General features: G+C 46.5%; 1 protein-coding gene and 1 long non-coding RNA gene across 2 annotated transcripts in view; both read right to left on the bottom strand.

Annotated features, from left to right (window-relative positions):
- Window positions 1-2765: 2765 nt before the first annotated feature.
- On the bottom strand, window positions 2766-4241 carry LOC127930639 (uncharacterized). Its single transcript, XR_008138566.1, has 2 exons — window positions 3699-4241; window positions 2766-3638 (listed from the first exon to the last, which is right to left on the bottom strand). It is a non-coding gene; the product is annotated as an uncharacterized LOC127930639 (long non-coding RNA).
- A 2348-nt stretch (window positions 4242-6589) lies between these two features.
- Window positions 6590-22500, bottom strand: part of LOC118379845 (short transient receptor potential channel 4-like) — a 140903-nt gene continuing 124992 nt past the window's right edge. The window contains 4 exon segments of the mRNA XM_052520345.1: window positions 6590-7126; window positions 7316-7405; window positions 18145-18186; window positions 21617-21811. Coding sequence (XP_052376305.1) covers window positions 6716-7126; window positions 7316-7405; window positions 18145-18186; window positions 21617-21811 — 738 coding nt within the window. The 3' untranslated portion in view covers window positions 6590-6715.

Genomic DNA, 22500 nt, shown 5'->3' with positions numbered 1-22500 from the left:
TCGCAGACCAACTGAAATGGTCCACCCATACAGACAGTGTTGTGAAGAAGGCGCAACAGCGCCACTTCAACCTCAGGAGGCTGAAGAAATCTGGCTTGCCACTCAGCTGACTGTGGTAGATAATATAAAAGAGCCCCTCCGGGCTAGCAGCCTGGCTGATACATGATACGGTGTTTGGAGATGTCATGTTCAGTCACTGGCCTTCTCCTCTAAATGTTTCGTCCTAGACTTCTGTCACTTTTAGTTCTATCACGCTTGGCTTGACTGTTAATGGAAAGAATGTCAATGGAGAGAGAGAGAGAGAGAGAGAGAGAGAGAGAGAGAGAGAGAGAGAGAGAGAGAGAGAGAGAGAGAGAGAGAGAGAGAGAGGATCCAGAGAGAGAGAGAGAGAGAGAGAGAGAGAGAGAGAGAGAGAGAGAGAGAGAGAGAGAAAGGGGGGTAGAGGGAGGGAATGAGAGAGAGAGAGAGAGAGAGAGAGAGAGAGAGAGAGAGAGAGAGAGAGAGAGAGAGAGAGAGAGATGCCTGTGATTGAGGAGTCCTTGAGATCCTCTAAATTCTGACCCTCAGGTCTCTCGTGATGATGTCCACTAAGGAGGCAGCAGGATCCTTTTGACTTTTGACCAAAAGAAAGGGTTAACAATGAAGGGAAAGAGTTGATGAAGAGTTGATGAAGAGTTGATGAAGAGTTGATGAAGGAATATAAACAGTTATTGAAGGGAGAGTTGATGAAGAGTTGATGAAGAGTTGATGAAGAGTTGATGAAGGGTTGATGAAGAGTTGATGAAGAGTTGATGAAGAGTTGATGAAGGGTTGATGAAGAGTTTATGAAGGAATATAAACGTTATTGAAGGGAAAGAGTTGATGAAGAGTTGATGAAGAGTTGATAAAGAGTTGATGAAGAGTTGATGAAGAGTTGATGAAGAGTTGATGAAGGGTTGATGAAGAGTTGATGAAGAGTTGATGAAGAGTTGATGAAGGGTTGATGAAGAGTTTATGAAGGAATATAAACGTTATTGAAGGGAAAGAGTTGATGAAGAGTTGATGAAGAGTTGATGAAGAGTTGATGAAGGGTTGATGAAGAGTTTATGAAGGAATATAAACGTTATTGAAGGGAAAGAGTTGATGAAGAGTTGATGAAGAGTTGATGAAGGAATATAAACGTTATTGAAGGGAGAGTTGAAGAGTTGATGAAGAGTTGATGAAGAGTTGATGAAAGGTTGATGAAGAGTTGATGAAGAGTTGATGAAGGAATATAAACGTTATTGAAGGGAAAGAGGTGATGAAGAGTTGATGAAGAGTTGATGAAGAGTTGATGAAGAGTTGATGAAGAGTTGATGAAGGAATATAAACGTTATTGAAGGGAAAGAGTTGATGAAGAGTTGATGAAGAGTTGATGAAGAGTTGATGAAGGAATATAAATGTTATTGAAGGGAAAGAGTTGATGAAGAGTTGATGAAGAGTTGATGAAGAGTTGATGAAGAGTTGATGAAACGTTATGAAGAGTTGATGAAGAATATAAAGTTATTGAAAGAGTTGATGAAGAGTTGATGAAGATGAAGAGTTGATGAAGAGTTGATGAAGGTTGAGTTGATGAAGAGTTGATGAAGGAATATAAAGGGTTATTGAAGGGAAAGAGTTGATGAAGAGTTGATGAAGAGTTGATGAAGAGTTGATGAAGAGTTGATGAAGGGTTGATGAAGAGTTGATGAAGAGTTGATGAAGAGTATAAACGTTATTGAAGGGAGAGTTGAAGAGTTGATGAAGAGTTGATGAAGAGTTGATAAAGAGTTGATGAAGAGTTGATGAAGAGTTTATGAAGAGTTGATGAAGAGTTGATGAAGAGTTGATAAAGAGTTGATGAAGAGTTGTTGAAGAGTTGATGAAGAGTTGATGAAGGGTTGATGAAGAGTTTATGAAGAGTTGATGAAGAGTTGATGAAGAGTTGATAAAGAGTTGATGAAGAGTTGATGAAGGGTTGATGAAGAGTTTATGAAGAGTTGATGAAGAGTTGATGAAGAGTTGATAAAGAGTTGATGAAGAGTTGTTGAAGAGTTGATGAAGAGTTGATGAAGGGTTGATGAAGAGTTTATGAAGAGTTGATGAAGAGTTGATGAAGAGTTGTTGAAGAGTTGATGAAGAGTTGATGAAGGGTTGATGAAGAGTTGATGAAGAGTTGATGAAGGAATATAAACGTTATTGAAGGGAGAGTTGAAGAGTTGATGAAGAGTTGATGAAGAGTTGATAAAGAGTTGATGAAAAGAAGTTGATGAAGTTGATGAATATGTTATTGAAGGGAAAAGAATGAAGAGTTGATGAAGAGTTGATGAAGAGTTGATGAAGAGTTGATGAAGAGTTGATGAAGAGTTGATGAAGGAATATAAACTGTTATTGAAGGGAAAGAGTTGATGAAGAGTTGATGAAGAGTTGATGAAGAGTTGATGAAGGGTTGATGAAGAGTTGATGAAGGAATATAAACGTTATTGAAGGGAAAGAGTTGAAGAGTTGATGAAGAGTTGATGAAGAGTTGATGAAGAAAGAGAACTGAACATAAGCCTCTAAAAATAGATGGAAACTTCACACTTATTGATACCATGGTAACAGGAAGAAGGGTGTGTGTATGTGTGTGTGTGTGTGTGTGTGTGTGTGTGTGTGTGTGTGTGTGTGTGTGTGTGTGTGTGTGTGTGTGTGTGTGTGTGTGTGTGTGTGTATGCTCACTCACTATGCTGTGTTTGCAAACTCAATGGGAACAAGTGAATTGGTCAAAGTATATTCATAGTTTATTCATTTTATTTTAACGTCACAATCTCTATAACATTGGTCTCTCAAACTAACATGAAATCAAGAGGTTCTACTTCAACACGATCTGTTCACATTACCAACACAACTGGACCATGCCAATCGATAAAAACATGAATAGTATTGTATTGAAGACAGATCATTTGGTGTATATACAGTATCTTCTGTAGTAATTGTGTGATTGCATGTCAGCGATATTGTTTATGAGAGGCCTACATGATACTGTCTGTGAGAGGAGAGGCCTACATGATATTGTCTGTGAGAGGAGAGGCCTACATGATATTGTCTGTGAGGGGAGAGGCCTATATGATATTATCTGTGAGAGGAGAGGCCTATATGATATTATCTGTGAGAGGAGAGGCCTATATGATATTGTCTGTGAGGGGAGAGGCCTATATGATATTATCTGTGAGAGGAGAGGCCTATATGATATTATCTGTGAGAGGAGAGGCCTATATGATATTATCTGTGAGAGGAGAGGCCTATATGATATTATCTGTGAGAGGAGAGGCCTATATGATATTATCTGTGAGAGGAGAGGCCTATATGATATTATCTGTGAGAGGAGAGGCCTACATGATATTGTCTGTGAGGGGAGAGGCCTATATGATATTGTCTGTGAGAGGAGAGGCCTACATGATATTGTCTGTGAGGGGAGAGGCCTATATGATATTATCTGTGAGAGGAGAGGCCTATATGATATTATCTGTGAGGGGAGAGGCCTATATGATATTATCTGTGAGGGGAGAGGCCTATATGATATTATCTGTGAGGGGAGAGGCCTATATGATATTATCTGTGAGGGGAGAGGCCTATATGATATTATCTGTGAGGGGAGAGGCCTATATGATATTATCTGTGAGGGGAGAGGCCTATATGATATTATCTGTGAGGGGAGAGACCTATATGATATTATCTGTGAGGGGAGAGACCTATATGATATTATCTGTGAGAGGAGAGGCCTATATGATTGACATGGTTAAATGTACGAGCAGTGGTAAGGGTTGTAAAAGTCCGGTCACCGTTCCATAATGTTCAGATTTTCCAGAAATCCTGTGTGGGAAGAATCCCGGAATCAGATGAGAATAAGCAGGAAATCTGGGAATCTTCTAGCCGGATTTGTGAAAAACCTGGGAATTTTGTGAAAGTCACTGTAGTTGTACAACCCTAACCAGTAATAATGTAGTTCCATACCGAAGTTAGGAAATACGAGGCTCTGAAACTTTGCATAGAAAAACTATTACAGATATTTCGCATGATTCTTGACAAACATTTTGAGATAATTATTTGAGTATAACGTGCTGGAAGAAATAGAGTAAAGATCTATAACAGAGATGATCTATAACAGAGAGGATCTATTACAGAGAGGATCTATAACAGATAGGATATATAACAGAGAGGATCTATAACAGAGAAGATCTATAACAGATAGGATCTATAACAGGAAGGATTTATAACAGAGAGGATTTATAACAGAGAGGATATATAACAGAGAGGATATATAACAGAGAGATTCTATAACAGAGAAGATCTATAACAGAGAGGATCTATAATAGAGAGGATCTATAACAGAGAGGATCTATAACAGAGAGGATCTATAACAGGAAGGATTTATAACAGAGAGGATCTATAACAGATAGGATATATAACAGAGAGATTCTATAACAGAGAAGATCTATAACAGAGAGGATCTATAATAGAGAGGATCTATTACAGATAGGATCTATAACAGGAAGGATTTATAACAGAGAGGATCTATAACAGAGAGGATCTATAACAGGAAGGATTTATAACAGAGAGGATCTATAACAGAGAGGATCTATTACAGATAGGATCTATAACAGGAAGGATTTATAACAGAGAGGATCTATAACAGAAGGATCTATAATAGAGAGGATCTATTACAGATAGGATCTATAACAGGAAGGATTTATAACAGAGAGGATCTATAACAGAGAGGATCTATAACAGGAAGGATTTATAACAGAGAGGATCTATAACAGAGAGGATCTATAACAGATAGGATCTATAACAGAGAGGATATATAACAGAGAGGATATATAACAGAGAGGATCTATAACAGATAGGATCTATAACAGAGAGGATTTATAACAGAGAGGATCTATAACAGAGAGGATCTATAACAGATAGGATCTATAACAGAGAGGATCTATAACAGAGAGGATCTATAACAGAGAGGATCTATAATAGAGAGGATCTATTACAGAGAGGATCTATAACAGATAGGATCTATAACAGGAAGGATTTATAACAGAGAGGATCTATAACAGAGAGGATCTATAACAGAAAGGATCTATAACAGAGAGGATTTATAACAGAGAGGATCTATAACAGATAGGATCTATAACAGATAGGATCTATAACAGGAAGGATTTATAACAGAGAGGATCTATAATAGAGAGGATCTATAACAGATAGGATCTATAAGAGGATACATATGTTGTTCTGTTCATAGCTGAGCGTAGAGAGAGAAGGAAAGCAGGGGATGTGGTACGAGAGAGAGTGAGAGAGAGAGAGATGAGGGGATAGAGGGAGGTGGTAGAGGGATGGGGACAGAGAGAGGGAGGTGGTAGAGGGAAGGGGACAGAGGGAGGTGGTAGAGGGATGGGGACAGAGAGAGGGAGGTGGTAGAGGGAAGGGGATAGAGGGAGGTGGTAGAGGGATGGGGACAGAGAGAGGGAGGTGGTAGAGGGAAGGGGACAGAGGGAGGTGGTAGAGGGATGGGGACAGAGAGAGGGAGGTGGTAGAGGGAAGGGGATAGAGGGAGGTGGTAGAGGGAAGGGAACATAGGAGAGGGAGCCAACGAATAGGGAGAAATAGCTCCTGTGACAGAGATACAAAGTGATGGAAAGGGAGATAGGGAAGAAAGATGGCAATAAGAGAGGGACAAGTCTCCCCATAGATGACTGGTCCAAGCACAGGGCAGACTAAACAGTGAATGTATTTTTATTTCATCCCTTCAGAAAGCGGTAGACATAATCCATGACATCACCATTCCATATGACATCATCCATGACGTAGTAAGGGTCTATATCCCACTGGCCAGACCGTCCCAAAAGGACACAATGTTATTCCCCGTACGGGTCACTACTGTTGAGCTGAGAGCAGCTGTCTTTAGGGGGTGAATATAGTGTCCTAGATCTGTGTGTCTGAATGTGTCACAAGCTTCCCTGAGTCTCCAAACATCAGTGATCCTCCAAGCCTTGTCACAAACAGTACATGTCCCAGCCTTGTCACAAACAGTACATGTCCCAGCCTTGTCATGTACAGTAGATGTCCAAGCCTTGTATAGGTTTACATCACAATCCCAATGCAAGGAAAGGAAGGAATTATGTTTAAATGTCTTGATTCCAAAACTTTTAGGTCTTCACACTGAAATTGTCTGACACTGGACTTGCTTGGTGACAGAACCTTTTCCTGTAAATGTCCATTACAGTCCAACGAGGGATTATAACACCTCACAGAAATCTCACTCCGATTGTCGCTCTCGCTATCCAGCAGTGACGCATATCTCTGCTGTCTCTTCCACTTTTCCATTTCTCTCTCTACCTAAGTCTCTCCTCCTCGCCCTTTCGACGACCCTGATGCAACCCCAGCAGCACCTGACTCCTGATGGAGGAAACTCTCCCCCTCCTCTTCCTCCTCCTCCTCTTCCTCCTCCTCCTCCTCCTCCACCTCTTCCCTCTCTTTCCCTCTCCCTTTATTGGCCTCTTCCTCCTTCACTCCATCCTCCTCCTCTTCCTCCTTCTCTCTATCCTCCAACAGTCCCTTGCCCTCCTCACCCCCTGCCTCCTCCTTCCGTCCCTCCCCGTCCGATTCCCCCATCTCCTCGGACACAGAGTATATATTCCCAACCCCAGTAGCTCCACCCCTTTGGCGTTTCTGGAACAACCCAAAATCAGTGATGTCCCTGGGGAAGTCTTTCCTCCGACCCTGCTTGTCTCTGGAGCTTGCAGAGGAACCACCATCGGCGGGCAGGGGCCAGGCCGTTAGCCAGCCTCAGCCCGTTGAAGGCAAGTGCGTCTGGGAGCCGAGGAGAGGAGGCTGTGGCGCCGCCCTGCTGGATGATGGAGGCGGTTACGGTGAACAGTGTCTTCTTGTTGTTCTTCAGCTGGCCAATGGATGTGGGGGGGGTGGTGGGGACCTTAAGGGACCGGTCGGCATAGGCTAGGGAGGACTGCCCTCCACCAACCCCAGACCCCCCCGAACCCCCCCCAACAACACCCCCCGGACCTCCCAGACCAGGTTTACCTGTCTTCATCATCCCCATCACCTCGTAACGGAAACTAGAGATGTCCTGCTTCAGCTCCTAGAACAAAGGGACAGGGAGAAAAGAGAGGTATTATATGAGAGAGAGCCAGGAAAAACAACAGCGAAATGAACAGAATGGTTATTTGACTGTTAAAGTGACTTGTAAAGCCGAAGCTCAAGGTGTTCTGTTTCAGTTCCCATACAAGCAGAGAGAAGAGACCGTCTCCAGGTCAAACCCGGTCCTCACCTTAAAGTTCTCCTCAGTCAACCCCTCCTCTGTTTTAGCATCTCTGATCATGGCTGCTACATATCGCTTCACCAGGTTCCTCAACACCTCCTGGAACACACAATAACAACAATAACAACAACAACAACAACATTAAACATGGAGGGCTGATTTCAAGGTTTCACTGCTAACCTACAGAGCATTACATGGGCTTGCTGCTACCTATCTCTCTGATTTGGTCCTGCCGTACATACCTACACGTACGCTACGGTCACAAGACGCAGGCCTCCTAATTGTCCCTAGAATTTCCAAGCAAACAGCTGGAGGCAGGGCTTTCTCCTATAGAGCTCCATTTTTATGGAACGGTCTGCCTACCCATGTGAGAGACGGTCTCAACCTTTAAGTCTTAACTGAAGACTCATCTCTTCAGTGGGTCATATGATTGAGTGTAGTCTGGCCCAGGAGTGGGAAGGTGAACGGAAAGGCTGTGGAGCAACGAACCGCCCTTGCTGTCTCTGCCTGGCCGGTTCCCCTCTTTCCACTGGGATTCTCTGCCTCTAACCCTATTACAGGGGTACCCCTACCTACATATGTACATGTAGGTAGGGGTACAGGTTAGTCTGGGTAATATGTACATGTAGATAGAGGTAAAGTGACTATGGGGGTACAGGTTAGTCTGGGTAATATGTAGATGAAGGTAGGGGTACAGTGACTATGGGGTACAGGTTAGTCTGGGTAATATGTACATGTAGGTAGAGGTAAAGTGACTATGGGGGTACAGGTTAGTCTGGGTAATATGTAGATGAAGGTAGGGGTACAGTGACTATAGGGGTACAGGTTAGTCTGGGTAATATGTAGATGAAGGTAGGGGTACAGTGACTATGGGGTACAGGTTAGTCTGGGTAATATGTACATGTAGGTAGGGGTACAGTGACTATGGGGGTACAGGTTAGTCTGGGTAATATGTACATGTAGGTAGGGGTAAAGTGACTATAGGGGTACAGGTTAGTCTGGGTAATATGTAGATGAAGGTAGGGGTACAGTGACTATGGGGGTACAGGTTAGTCTGGGTAATTTGTACATGTAGGTAGAGGTAAAGTTACTATGGGGGTATAGGTTAGTCTGGGTAATATGTAGATGTAGGTAGGGGTACAGGGACTATGGAGGTACAGGTTAGTCTGGGTAATATGTAGATGAAGGTAGGGGTACAGTGACTATGGGGGTACAGGGCAGTCTGGGTAATATGTAGATGAAGGTAGGGGTACAGTGACTATGGGGGTACAGGTTAGTCTGGGTAATATGTAGATGTAGGTAGAGGTAAAGTGACTATGGGGGTACAGGTTAGTCTGGGTAATATGTAGATGTAGGTAGGGGTACAGTGACTATAGGGGTACAGGGCAGTCTGGGTAATATGTAGATGTAGGTAGGGGTACAGTGACTATAGGGGTACAGGTTAGTCTGGGTAATATGTAGATGTAGGTAGGGGTACAGTGACTATAGGGGTACAGGTTAGTCTGGGTAATATGTAGATGTAGGTAGGGGTACAGTGACTATAGGGGTACAGGTTAGTCTGGGTAATTCAACGGAACGACTTGATTAGTGTAGTGTCAACAACGCAGCCACTGCCAGCTAGCCTACTTCAGCAGTACTGTATCATTTTAATCATTTTAGTCAATAAGATTCTTGCTACGTAAGCTTAACTTTCTGAACATTCGAGACGTATAGTCCACTTGTCATTCCAATCTCCTTGCATTAGCGTAGCCTCTTCTGTAGCCTGTCAACTATGTGTCTGTCTATCCCTGTTCTCTCCTCTCTGCACAGACCATACAAACGCTCCACACCGCGTGGCCGCGGCCACCTAATCTGGTGGTCCCAGCGCGCACGACCCACGTGGAGTTCCAGGTCTCCGGTAGCCTCTGGAACTGCCGATCTGCGGCCAACAAGGCAGAGTTCATCTCAGCCTATGCCTCCCTCCAGTCCCTCGACTTCTTGGCACTGACGGAAACATGGATCACCACAGATAACACTGCTACTCCTACTGCTCTCTCTTCGTCCGCCCACGTGTTCTCGCACACCCCGAGAGCTTCTGGTCAGCGGGGTGGTGGCACTGGGATCCTCATCTCTCCCAAGTGGTCATTCTCTCTTTCTCCCCTTACCCATCTGTCTATCGCCTCCTTTGAATTCCATGCTGTCACAGTTACCAGCCCTTTCAAGCTTAACATCCTTATCATTTATCGCCCTCCAGGTTCCCTCGGAGAGTTCATCAATGAGCTTGATGCCTTGATAAGCTCCTTTCCTGAGGACGGCTCACCTCTCACAGTTCTGGGCGACTTTAACCTCCCCAGGTCTACCTTTGACTCATTCCTCTCTGCATCCTTCTTTCCACTCCTCTCCTCTTTTGACCTCACCCTCTCACCTTCCCCCCCTACTCACAAGGCAGGAAATACGCTCGACCTCATCTTTACTAGATGCTGTTCTTCCACTAACCTCATTGCAACTCCCCTCCAAGTCTCCGACCACTACCTTGTATCCTTTTCCCTCTCGCTCTCATCCAACACTTCCCACACTGCCCCTACTCGGATGGTATCGCGCCGTCCCAACCTTTGCTCTCTCTCCCCCGCTACTCTCTCCTCTTCCATCCTATCATCTCTTCCCTCTGCTCAAACCTTCTCCAACCTATCTCCTGATTCTGCCTCCTCAACCCTCCTCTCCTCCCTTTCTGCATCCTTTGACTCTCTATGTCCCCTATCCTCCAGGCCGGCTCGGTCCTCCCCTCCCGCTCCGTGGCTCGACGACTCATTGCGAGCTCACAGAACAGGGCTCCGGGCAGCCGAGCGGAAATGGAGGAAAACTCGCCTCCCTGCGGACCTGGCATCCTTTCACTCCCTCCTCTCTACATTTTCCTCCTCTGTCTCTGCTGCTAAAGCCACTTTCTACCACTCTAAATTCCAAGCATCTGCCTCTAACCCTAGGAAGCTCTTTGCCACCTTCTCCTCCCTCCTGAATCCTCCTCCCCCTCCCCCCCTCCTCCCTCTCTGCAGATGACTTCGTCAACCATTTTGAAAAGAAGGTCAACGACATCCGATCCTCGTTTGCTAAGTCAAACGACACCGCTGGTTCTGCTCACACTGCCCTACCCTGTGCTCTGACCTCTTTCTCCCCTCTCTCTCCAGATGAAATCTCGCGTCTTGTGACGGCCGGCCGCCCAACAACCTGCCCGCTTGACCCTATCCCCTCCTCTCTTCTCCAGACCATTTCCGGAGACCTTCTCCCTTACCTCACCTCGCTCATCAACTCATCCCTGACCGCTGGCTACGTCCCTTCCGTCTTCAAGAGAGCGAGAGTTGCACCCCCTTCTGAAAAAACCTACACTCGATCCCTCCGATGTCAACAACTACAGACCAGTATGCCTTCTTTCTTTTCTCTCCAAAACTCTTGAACGTGCCGTCCTTGGCCAGCTCTCCCGCTATCTCTCTCAGAATGACCTTCTTGATCCAAATCAGTCAGGTTTCAAGACTAATCATTCAACTGAGACTGCTCTTCTCTGTATCACGGAGGCGCTCCGCACTGCTAAAGCTAGCTCTCTCTCCTCTGCTCTCATCCTTCTAGACCTATCGGCTGCCTTCGATACTGTGAACCATCAGATCCTCCTCTCCACCCTCTCCGAGTTGGGCATCTCCGGCGCGACCCACGCTTGGATTGCGTCCTACCTGACAGGTCGCTCCTACCAGGTGGCGTGGCGAGAATCTGTCTCCTCACCACGCGCTCTCACCACTGGTGTCCCCCAGGGCTCTGTTCTAGGCCCTCTCCTATTCTCGCTATACACCAAGTCACTTGGCTCTGTCATAACCTCACATGGTCTCTCCTATCATTGCTATGCAGACGACACACAATTAATCTTCTCCTTTCCCCTTCTGATGACCAGGTGGCGAATCGCATCTCTGCATGTCTGGAAGACATATCAGTGTGGATGACGGATCACCACCTCAAGCTGAACCTCGGCAAGACGGTGCTGCTCTTCCTCCCGGGAAGGACTGCCCGTTCCATGATCTCGCCATCACGGTTGACAACTCCATTGTGTCCTCCTCCCAGAGCGCTAAGAACCTTGGCGTGATCCTGGACAACACCCTGTCGTTCTCAACTAACATCAAGGCGATGGCCCGTTCCTGTAGGTTCATGCTCTACAACATCCGCAGAGTACGACCCTGCCTCACACAGGAAGCGGCGCAGGTCCTAATCCAGGCACTTGTCATCTCCCGTCTGGATTACTGCAACTCGCTGTTGGCTGGGCTCCCTGCCTGTGCCATTAAACCCCTACAACTCATCCAGAACGCCGCAGCCCGTCTGGTGTTCAACCTTCCCAAGTTCTCTCACGTCACCCCGCTCCTCCGCTCTCTCCACTGGCTTCCAGTTGAAGCTCGCATCCGCTACAAGACCATGGTGCTTGCCTACGGAGCTGTGAGGGGAACGGCACCTCAGTACCTCCAGGCTCTGATCAGGCCCTACACCCAAACAAGGGCACTGCGTTCATCCACCTCTGGCCTGCTCGCCTCCCTACCACTGAGGAAGTACAGTTCCGCTCAGCCCAGTCAAAACTGTTCGCTGCTCTGGCCCCCCAATGGTGGAACAAACTCCCTCACGACGCCAGGACAGCGGAGTCAATCACCACCTTCCGGAGACATCTGAAACCCCACCTCTTTAAGGAATACCTAGGATAGGATAAGTAATCCTTCTCACCCCCCTTAAAAGATTTAGATGCACTATTGTAAAGTGGCTGTTCCGCTGGATGTCATAAGGTGAATGCACCAATTTGTAAGTCGCTCTGGATAAGAGCGTCTGCTAAATGACTTAAATGTAAATGTAAAATGTAATTTGTACATGTAGGTAGGGGTACAGTGACTATAGGGGTACAGGTTAGTCTGGGTAATATGTAGATGAAGGTAGGGGTACAGTGACTATGGGGGTACAGGTTAGTCTGGGTAATATGTAGATGGAGGTAGGGGTACAGTGACTATGGGGGTACAGGTTAGTCTGGGTAATATGTACATGTAGGTAGGGGTACAGGGACTATGGGGGTACAGGTTAGTCTGGGTAATATGTAGATGTAGGTAGGGGTACAGTGACTATAGGGGTACAGGTTAGTCTGGGTAATATGTAGATGAAGGTAGGGGTACAGTGACTATGGGGGTACAGGGCAGTCTGGGTAATATGTAGATGAGGGTAGGGGTACAGGGCAGTCTGGGTAATATGTAGATGAAGGTAGGGGTACAGTGACTATGGGGGTACAGGTTAGTCTGGGTAATATGTAGATGAAGGTAGGGGTACAGGGCAGTCTGGGTAATATGTAGATGAAGGTAGGGGTACAGGGACTATGGGGGTACAGGGCAGTCTGGGTAATATGTAGATGTAGGTAGGGGTACAGGGCAGTCTGGGTAATATGTAGATGTAGGTAGGGGTACAGGGCAGTCTGGGTAATATGTAGATGAAGGTAGGTGGTGGGGGGTCAATGTAACTATTCTGAAAAGCCATTTCATGAGCTGTTCAGCCGTCTTATGGCTTATGGGGATAGAAGCTGTTAAGAAGCCTTTTCGACCTCGATTCGGCACAGAAAACCCAGCCAACTGTGTGTTATCCATGTCGTCGTTCAGCCACGATTCAGTGAAACATAAGATTTGACAGTTTCTAATGTCCCGTTGGTATGGGATAGTCTTGAATGGAGCTCATCCAGTTTATTCTCCAATGATTTTGCACGTTGGCCAATTGGACAGATGGTAGAGGTGGGTTACCCACTCGCCGACGAATTCTCACAAGGCACCCGGACCTGGGTCCCCTGTATCGGCGTCTTCTCTTCAGGTGAATGACGGGGATTTGGGCCTGGTCCGGTATCAGCAGTCTATCCTTCGCGTCAGACTCATTAAAGAAACTATCTTTGTCGAGTTCGAGGTGAGTAATCGCTGTTCTGATATCCAGATACTCTTTTCTGTCAAAAGAGGCAGTGGCAGAAACATTACATACAAAATAAGCTACAAACAATGAGAAAAAAACAAACAAAATAGCACAATTGGTTAGTAGCCCGTAAAACTGCAGCCTTCCCATCCGGCGCCATTTTATAATAACATCAACCGATAGACAACACTGTCCATAGACAACACTGTCCATAGACAACACTGTCCATAGACAACACTGTTCATAGACAACACTGTCCACAGACAACACTGTCCATAGACAACACTGTCCATAGACAACACTGTCCATAGACAACACTGTCCATAGACAACACTGTCCATAGACAACACTGTTCATAGACAACACTGTCCACAGACAACACTGTCCATAGACAACACTGTCCATAGACAACACTGTTCATAGACAACACTGTCCACAGACAACACTGTCCATAGACAACACTGTCCATAGACAACCGATTGACAACACTGTCCATAGACAACACTGTCCATAGACAACACTGTTCATAGACAACACTGTTCATAGACAACACTGTTCATAGACAACACTGTCCATAGACAACACTGTTCATAGACAACACTGTCCATAGACAACACTGTCCATAGACAACACTGTCCATAGACAACACTGTTCATAGACAACACTGTTCATAGACAACACTGTCCATAGACAACACTGTTCATAGACAACACTGTCCATAGACAACACTGTACATAGACAACACTGTCCACAGACAACACTGTCCATAGACAACACTGTTCATAGACAACACTGTCCATAGACAACACTGTCCATAGACAACACTGTCCATAGACAACACTGTTCACAGACAACACTGTTCACAGACAACACTGTCCATAGACAACACTGTTCATAGACAACACTGTCCATAGACAACACTGTCCATAGACAACACTGTCCATAGACAACACTGTCCATAGACAACACTGTCCATAGACAACACTGTCCATAGACAACACTGTCCATAGACAACACTGTTCACAGACAACACTGTTCATAGACAACACTGTCCATAGACAACCGATTGACAACACTGTCCATAGACAACACTGTCCATAGACAACACTGTTCATAGACAACACTGTCCATAGACAACACTGTCCATAGACAACACTGTCCATAGACAACACTGTTCACAGACAACACTGTTCATAGACAACACTGTTCATAGACAACACTGTTCATAGACAACACTGTCCATAGACAACACTGTCCATAGACAACACTGTCCATAGACAACACTGTTCACAGACAACACTGTTCATAGACAACACTGTCCATAGACAACCGATTGACAACACTGTCCATAGACAACACTGTCCATAGACAACACTGTTCATAGACAACACTGTTCACAGACAACACTGTTCATAGACAACACTGTCCATAGACAACTGATTGACAATACTGTCCATAGTGTGGAGTGTAATAGAGATTGCGTCATCTGTGGATCTGTTTTGCGCGGTATGTGAATTGGTGTGGGTCCAGGGTGTCTGGGATGATGGTGTTGATGTGAGCCATGACCAGCCTTTCAAAACATTTCATGGCTACAGATGTGAGTGCTACAGGGCGATTTAGACAGGTTACCTTGGCGTTCTTGAGTACAAGGACTATGGTGGTCTGCTTGAAACATGTAGGTATTACAGACTGCTAGCTAGTCAGGCTCTGATTCCAAATCCTGGTAATCCTTCTGGCCAGTGAATGTTACCTGTTTAACCCTTGACCTACAATGCCCGTGCTCCCGTGGAAATCTAATTAGCATAATTAAAATATCCCTGTCAAAATCCCCAGGTTTAAGCTGGAGATATGTTTTTTTTGCATGGGCTGCATCTCAAACGATCGATCAGCCGATATCGTTCCTTTTAAATAAAAAATAAAACTATCGGTTGTCCCATCTAGTGAATCTGTGATTGAATGCATTTCCATTGGCTAATAGCAGTAATGTCAACCATTCAATGTTATTGGATGGATTCGGAACATATTCCAGTCTGTGAAACAGTCCTGTAGCTTAGCATCCTCCCTGCCTGTCTCCCTGCCTCCCTCCCTGTCTCCCTGTCTCCCTGCCTGTCTCCCTGTCTCCCTGTCTCCCTGTCTCCCTGCCTGTCTCCCTGTCTCCCTGCCTGTCTCCCTGTCTCCCTGTCTCCCTGCCTGTCTCCCTGTCTCCCTGTCTCCCTGCCTGTCTCCCTGTCTCCCTGTCTCCCTGCCTGTCTCCCTGTCTCCCTGCCTGTCTCCCTGCCTCCCCGCCTGTCTCCATGTCTCCCTGCCTGTCTCCCTGCCTCCCCGCCTGTCTCCCTGCCTCCCTGCCTCCCTCCCTGTCTCCCTGTCTCCCTGCCTCCCTCCCTGTCTCCCTGCCTCCCCGCCTGTCTCCCTGCCTCCCCGCCTATCTCCCCGCCTGTCTCCCTGTCTCCCTGCCTCCCCGCCTGTCTCCCTGCCTCCCTGCCTGTCTCCCTGCCTCCCCGCCTGTCTCCCTGCCTCCCCACCTGTCTCCCTGCCTCCCCGCCTGTCTCCCTGCCTCCCCACCTGTCTCCCTGCCTCCCCGCCTGTCTCCCTGCCTCCCCGCCTGTCTCCCTGCCTCCCCGCCTTTCTCCCTGCCTCCCTCCCTGTCTCCCTGCCTCCCCGCCTGTCTCCCTGCCTCCCCGCCTATCTCCCTGCCTCCCCGCCTATCTCCCTGCCTCCCCGCCTGTCTCCCTGCCTCCCTCCCTGTCTCCCTGCCTCCCTCCCTGTCTCCCTGCCTCCCCATATTCCAGTCTGTGAAACAGTCCTGTAGCTTAGCAACCTCTTCATCGGACCACTTTCTGGTACTTCCTTTTTTGGAGTTTTTTGCTTGTAAGCAGGAAACAGGAAGATAGTGTTATGGTCAGATTTGCCAAATGGTGGGTGAGAGAGAGTATTGTATGAGTCTCTGTGTGTGGAGTAAAGGTGATACATATTTTTTTTGCCTCTAGTTGCACAGGTTGTATGCTGGTAACAATGGGTTTAAACATCATTCCGTTTCCTTGCATTAAAATCACTGACCTATAGGAGCGTCACATCTGGATGTGCATTTTTTCCGTTTGCTTATAGCCCGATACATTTCGTTGAGTGCGAACTGCATCAATTTTTGGGGTCATAAATAGACACCTACAAAAAAATAGAGATGAAAACTCTCTTGGTAAATAGTGTGGCCTTCAGCTTATCGTTAGGCATTCTAACTCAGTCGAGCAAAACCTTTGAGACTTTCCTTATTAACATTAGAAATCGCACACCAGCTGTTTTTAACAAATAGAGACCCCCCCCCCTCCCTGACTTCACCCAACGCTACCGTACGGTAGACGATGCAGAGAAAAAACAATTACATGTATATTGTCCATGTCCTTGTTCAGCCACAACTCTGGGACGCTGAGGATATTACAGTCCTTAAACGTCCCGTTGATAGGATATTCTCCGGCGGAGCTCATCCAGTTTATTCTCCAGCGACTGCACAGAGGGTAGAGACGGTTTATTTGCACTCTGACGTTATTTTTCATTAGCGAGCGGAGCTCATCCAGTTTATTCTCCAGTGACTGCACAGAGGGTAGGGACGGTTTATTTGCACTCTGACGTTATTTTTCATTAGCGAGCGAAGCTCATCCAGTTTATTCTCCAGTGACTGCCCGTCCATCTGCCCCTTTTGCAGCATCACTTCCTTCCCCGTGTCCTGGGTTTTAGGGCCTCGTCCAGAGTAAGCAGAACATCCGAGGTTAATGATTGCCGTTCTGATGTCCAGAAAGCTGTTTTTTTTAGTTAGCGGGAAATGGTGACGGAGACATTATGCAAAGAAGAAAGTAATGATCAGCGTAACAAAAAAAACACAGAAATTGGCAGAATTGGTCCGGAGCCTGTAAAACGCCCGCTATCCAGCTCCATCTTACAACCAGCTATTCAGTCAGACATAGGTGCTGTTCACACACACACACAGACACACACACACACACAGACACACACACACAGACACACACACACAGACACACACACACACAGACACACACACACAGACACACACACACACACACACACACAGCCACACACACACACACACACAGACACACACACACAGACACACACACTCAGACACACACACACACACACACAGAGACATAGCTAACGTATCACCATTCAGTCAGTCGTACGTGTTGTTACACACAGAGTTCACTTGATTATTGAGCCAGCTCAGCGGTAGGTCTATTGACAATTTGAGAATGCTTCCTTGTGTGTGTGTGTGTGTGTGTGAACAACTATGTCCCTTTCATGAGGGATAGCAGGACGTCATATTACCACAAAGAGCCAAGAGGAACAACGTATGAAAGCAAAGGTGTGTGTGTGTGTGTATAAGTGTGTGTGTGTGTGTGTGTGTGTGTATGAGTGTGTGTGTGTATGAGTGTGTGTGTGTGTGCTTGTATGAGTGTGTGTGTGTATGAGTGTGTGTGTGTGTGTGTGTGTGTGTGTGTGTGTGTGTGTGTGTGTGTGTGTGTGTGTGTGTGTGTGTGTGTGTGTGTGTGTGTGTGTGTGTGTGTGTGTGTGTGTGTGTGTGTGTGTATGAGTGTGTGTGTGTGTGCTTGTATGAGTGTGTGTGTGTGTATGAGTGTGTGTGTGTGTGTGTGTGTGTGTGTGTGTGTGTGTGTGTGTGTGTGTGTGTGTGTGTGTGTGTGTGTATGAGTGTGTGTGTGTGCTTGTATGAGTGTGTGTGTGTATGTGTGTGTGTGTGTGTGTGTGTGTGTGTGTGTGTGTGTGTGTGTGTGTGTGTGTGTGTGTGTGTGTGTGTGTGTGTGTGTGTGTGTGTGTGTGTGTGTGTGTGTGTGTGTGTGTGTATGTGTATGAGTGTGTGTGTGTGTAAGAGACATCACCTGGTACTGGCGGTTTCTCCTCAGGTTCTCTGCTGCTCTCGTCTATAAAGAGGAGAGAGAGAGAGAGAGAGAGAGAGAGAGAGAGAGAGAGAGATAGATGAACAGGGAGAGAGATAAACAGAGAGATAAACAGAGAGAGAGGGAGAGAGAGAGAGATAAACAGAGAGGGAGAGAGAGAGAGATAAACAGAGAGAGAGGGATAGAGATAAACAGAGAGAGAGAGAGAGAGAGATAAACAGAGAGAGAGGGATAGAGATAAACAGATAGAGAGAGAGAGAGATAAAGAGAGAGAGAGAGAGAGAGAGAGAGATAAACAGAGAGAGAGGGAGAGAGATAAACAGATAGAGAGAGAGAGATAAACAGAGAGAGAGAGAGAGAGAGAGAGAGAGAGAGAGAGAGAGAGAGAGAGAAAAGAGAGAGAGAGAGAGAGAGAGAGAGAGAGAGAGAGAGAGAGAGAGAGAGAGAGAGAGAGAGAGAGAGAGAGAGAGATAAACAGAGAGAGAGAGAGAGAGAGAGAGAGACGTATATAGATATGATTCATTATCTGGCTCTCAGCATGTAGAGAATAAATGTTGTGAAGAGTAACATAATGGTCACCAGCTGTGTGTTTGTAGAAGTGTCTGAATTATGACAGCAAGTCAATGAGGACCGAACAGTGTCGTGCTGTTCGCACTGTCATTATATTCGATCGTATGTGTGTCCATGCATGTGTGTGTCCCTCCCTCCCTCATGTATGTACGGTATGGATGGATGGATGGGTCACCACCAAGACAATTATAGTTTTGTGTTTTTATATTCGTTTGTATTTCTATTCGTTTTAAGAAGAAAAAAATACAATAAAATGTATGTTTATAAATACGTTTTCAGATCCACTTGACTGGTTTTATTTAGCTCCATAAAACCATGTTTTATTGCTTTTCAATATGATTTACTTTCAGTGTTAGGGATACAATGAAGACTCCCATTGTGAGGCAGTAATGCATAAGGTGATGGGTTGAAGCGCGAGGCTAAACTTCTCCCCTGTTTTGGTTCCGTAGCTACCACGATGTAGTAGCGTGAATCGTACCCGTGCACCCGCTCTGGGTGACTGTGAGAGAGAGAGAGCATAGAATTGCGGATCCTTTTTGTGAAGTCAGTGTCTATCGTTGGTCACCACCTTTCAAAGTGTGTTGCATTCTGGGGATAAAACTATGTCCCTTTCATGAGGGATAGCAGGACCTCATATCAGCACAAAGAGGACCAACGTATAAAAGCTTTGGATTTCAGTTTAATATAATAACCTTGTTCACTACTCGCCCCAGGGTGTCTGTCTCCTGTCTGTCTCCTGTTTAAGGAAACTATGCAGTATTTTGTTCGAGCATTTCGCTACACTCAACATTAACATCTGCTACTCATGTGTACGTGACCAATACAATTTGATTTGATTTGAGGTACCATAACTGGCAAAATAAAGGAAACACCAACATAAAGAGTCTTTTAATAAAGCCTCTGCTCCATTGCACCGTGGAATAGATTCCACAAGTGTCTGGAACTCCATTGGAGAGATGTGACACCATTCTAAGACAAGAAATTCGATCACTTGGTGTGATGGTGGTGGAAAACGCTGTCTCAGATACGGCTCCAGAATCTCCAATAAGTACGCAATTGGGTTGAGATCTGGTGAGTGAGACGGCAATGCTATATGGTTTTACATTCCGTTTCAGACTCATCAAACCATTCAGTGACAACTCCTGCCCTGTGGGATGGGGGAATTGTCATCCTGTGGAGCCATCGCCACGGTAGTGAGCAGGTCAGGTCACCTCGTGGTTAAGCAAGTTGGGCCAGTAACTGACAAGTCGCTAGTTTGAATCCCACTAACGGTCACGGCATAGGCTCAAAAATGTAAAGGAAGAACCTGTAGCTAGTAACACTGTAGCTCACTATTTAAAATATTTATTTTATACAGTCGTGTGTGTCACCTATTCACCCCCAGGGTGCCTGCCTCCTGAATGTGTGGGTATATCTGGTATCACTCACCCCCAGGGTGCCTGCCTCCTGACTGTGTGGGTATATCTGGTATCACTCACCCCCAGGGTGCCTGCCTCCTGACTGTGTGGGTATATCTGTTATCACTTACCCCCAGGGTGCCTGCCTCCTGACTGTGTGGGTATATCTGTTATCACTTACCCCCAGGGTGCCTGCCTCCTGACTGTGTGGGTGTATCTGTCCTCACTCACCCCCAGGGTGCCTGCCTCCTGACTGTGTGGGTATATCTGTTATCACTCACCCCCAGGGTGCCTGCCTCCTGACTTTGTGAGTATATCTGTCCTCACTCACCCCCAGGGTGCCTGCCTCCTGACTGTGTGAGTATATCTGTCCTCACTCACCCCCAGGGTGCCTGCCTCCTGACTGTGTGGGTATATCTGTCCTCACTCACCCCCAGGGTGCCTGCCTCCTGACTGTGTGGGTATATATGTTATCACTCACCCCCAGGGTGCCTGCCTCCTGACTGTGTGGGTATATCTGTCCTCACCCCCAGGGTGCACCCCCAGGGTGCCTGCCTCCTGACTGTGTGGGTATATCTGTCCTCACTCACCCCAGGGTGCCTGCCTCCTGACTGTGTGGGTATATCTGGTATCACTCACCCCCAGGGTGCCTGCCTCCTGACTGTGTGGGTATATATGTTATCACTCACCCCCAGGGTGCCTGCCTCCTGACTGTGTGGGTATATCTGTCCTCACTCACCCCAGGGTGCCTGCCTCCTGACTGTGTGGGTATATCTGTTATCACTCACCCCCAGGGTGCCTGCCTCCTGACTGTGTGGGTATATCTGTCCTCACTCACCCCAGGGTGCCTGCCTCCTGACTGTGTGGGTATATCTGGTATCACTCACCCCCAGGGTGCCTGCCTCCTGACTGTGTGGGTATATCTGTTATCACTTACCCCCAGGGTGCCTGCCTCCTGACTGTGTGGGTATATCTGTTATCACTCACCCCCAGGGTGCCTGCCTCCTGACTGTGTGGGTATATCTGGTATCACTCACCCCCAGGGTGCCTGCCTCCTGACTGTGTGGGTATATCTGTCCTCACTCACCCCCAGGGTGCCTGCCTCCTGACTGTGTGGGTATATCTGGTATCACTCACCCCCAGGGTGCCTGCCTTCTGACTGTGTGGGTATATCTGGTATCATTCACCCCCAGGGTGCCTGCCTCCTGACTGTGTGGGTATATCTGGTATCATTCACCCCCAGGGTGCCTGCCTCCTGACTGTGTGGGTATATCTGGTATCACTCACCCCCAGGGTGCCTGCCTCCTGACTGTGTGGGTATATCTGGTATCACTCACCCCCAGGGTGCCTGCCTCCTGACTGTGTGGGTATATCTGTTATCACTCACCCCCAGGGTGCCTGCCTCCTGACTGTGTGGGTATATCTGGTATCACTCACCCCCAGGGTGCCTGCCTCCTGACTGTGTGGGTATATCTGGTATCACTCACCCCCAAGGTACCGAAGGTGTCAGTTGGTTTGGAGTGGGGCATCTTACAGACATGTCTCTTGGTCCAACACACCAGGTACCACACTGACTTGGGGCTGGGTACGATATTGAAGGGAGAAGGTAGAGTACCCCCCTCCTCAAAGTAACTCATCCACAGCTTGGTCCTTGCAAACTTCCACTCAATGTCTGCGTGGTCCTGCATAGGTTGAAATTAAGAGGAAATTCAGAAACTCTTGGATGACATTGGACAGGGATAAATATACTTTTATTATTGTTAAAAGTACAACCAACATGTTTTTTTGGTCTTAAGCCTAGCCTTCATCAGGGTTTTCACTCAGGATAGAGAACACTGTAAATAATATATGTGTTAATTCAACTTTAAAAAAGTTTGTAACAATGCTGCTTTCAAATCTCAAGGCAGAAGGTCAACACACTGTTTTGAAAAATGTCATTTTTTTTGTTGAGTTGACTTTGTGTGGAGAGAGGAGGCTGACCACACATTGGAGGGTGATAAGTCAGAGAGGTGTGTGGAGAGAGGAGGTTGAACAATGGATGAAGACAATGTTTAAAAGAAGAAGACTGCCTGAGACTGAGACAAGAGAGACAGGGGATTCGAAATAGAATAGCACCTACTTGTCACATTTATTGAAATAGATAACTCAGAGCATGTAGTCAGAGCATGTAGTCAGAACATGTAGTCAGAACATGTAGTCAGAGCATGTATTCAGAGCATGTAGTCAGAGCATGTACTCAGAGCATGTAGTCAGAGCATGTAGTCAGAACATGTAGTCAGAACATGTAGTCAGAGCATGTAGTCAGAGCATGTAGTCAGAGCATGTACTCAGAGCATGTACTCAGAGCATGTAGTCAGAGCATGTACTCAGA

This window comes from Oncorhynchus keta, chromosome 6, assembly GCF_023373465.1.
Source record: "Oncorhynchus keta strain PuntledgeMale-10-30-2019 chromosome 6, Oket_V2, whole genome shotgun sequence".
Taxonomy (NCBI): Eukaryota; Metazoa; Chordata; class Actinopteri; order Salmoniformes; family Salmonidae; genus Oncorhynchus; species Oncorhynchus keta.
This window is presented reverse-complemented; position numbering and strand designations above follow the sequence as displayed.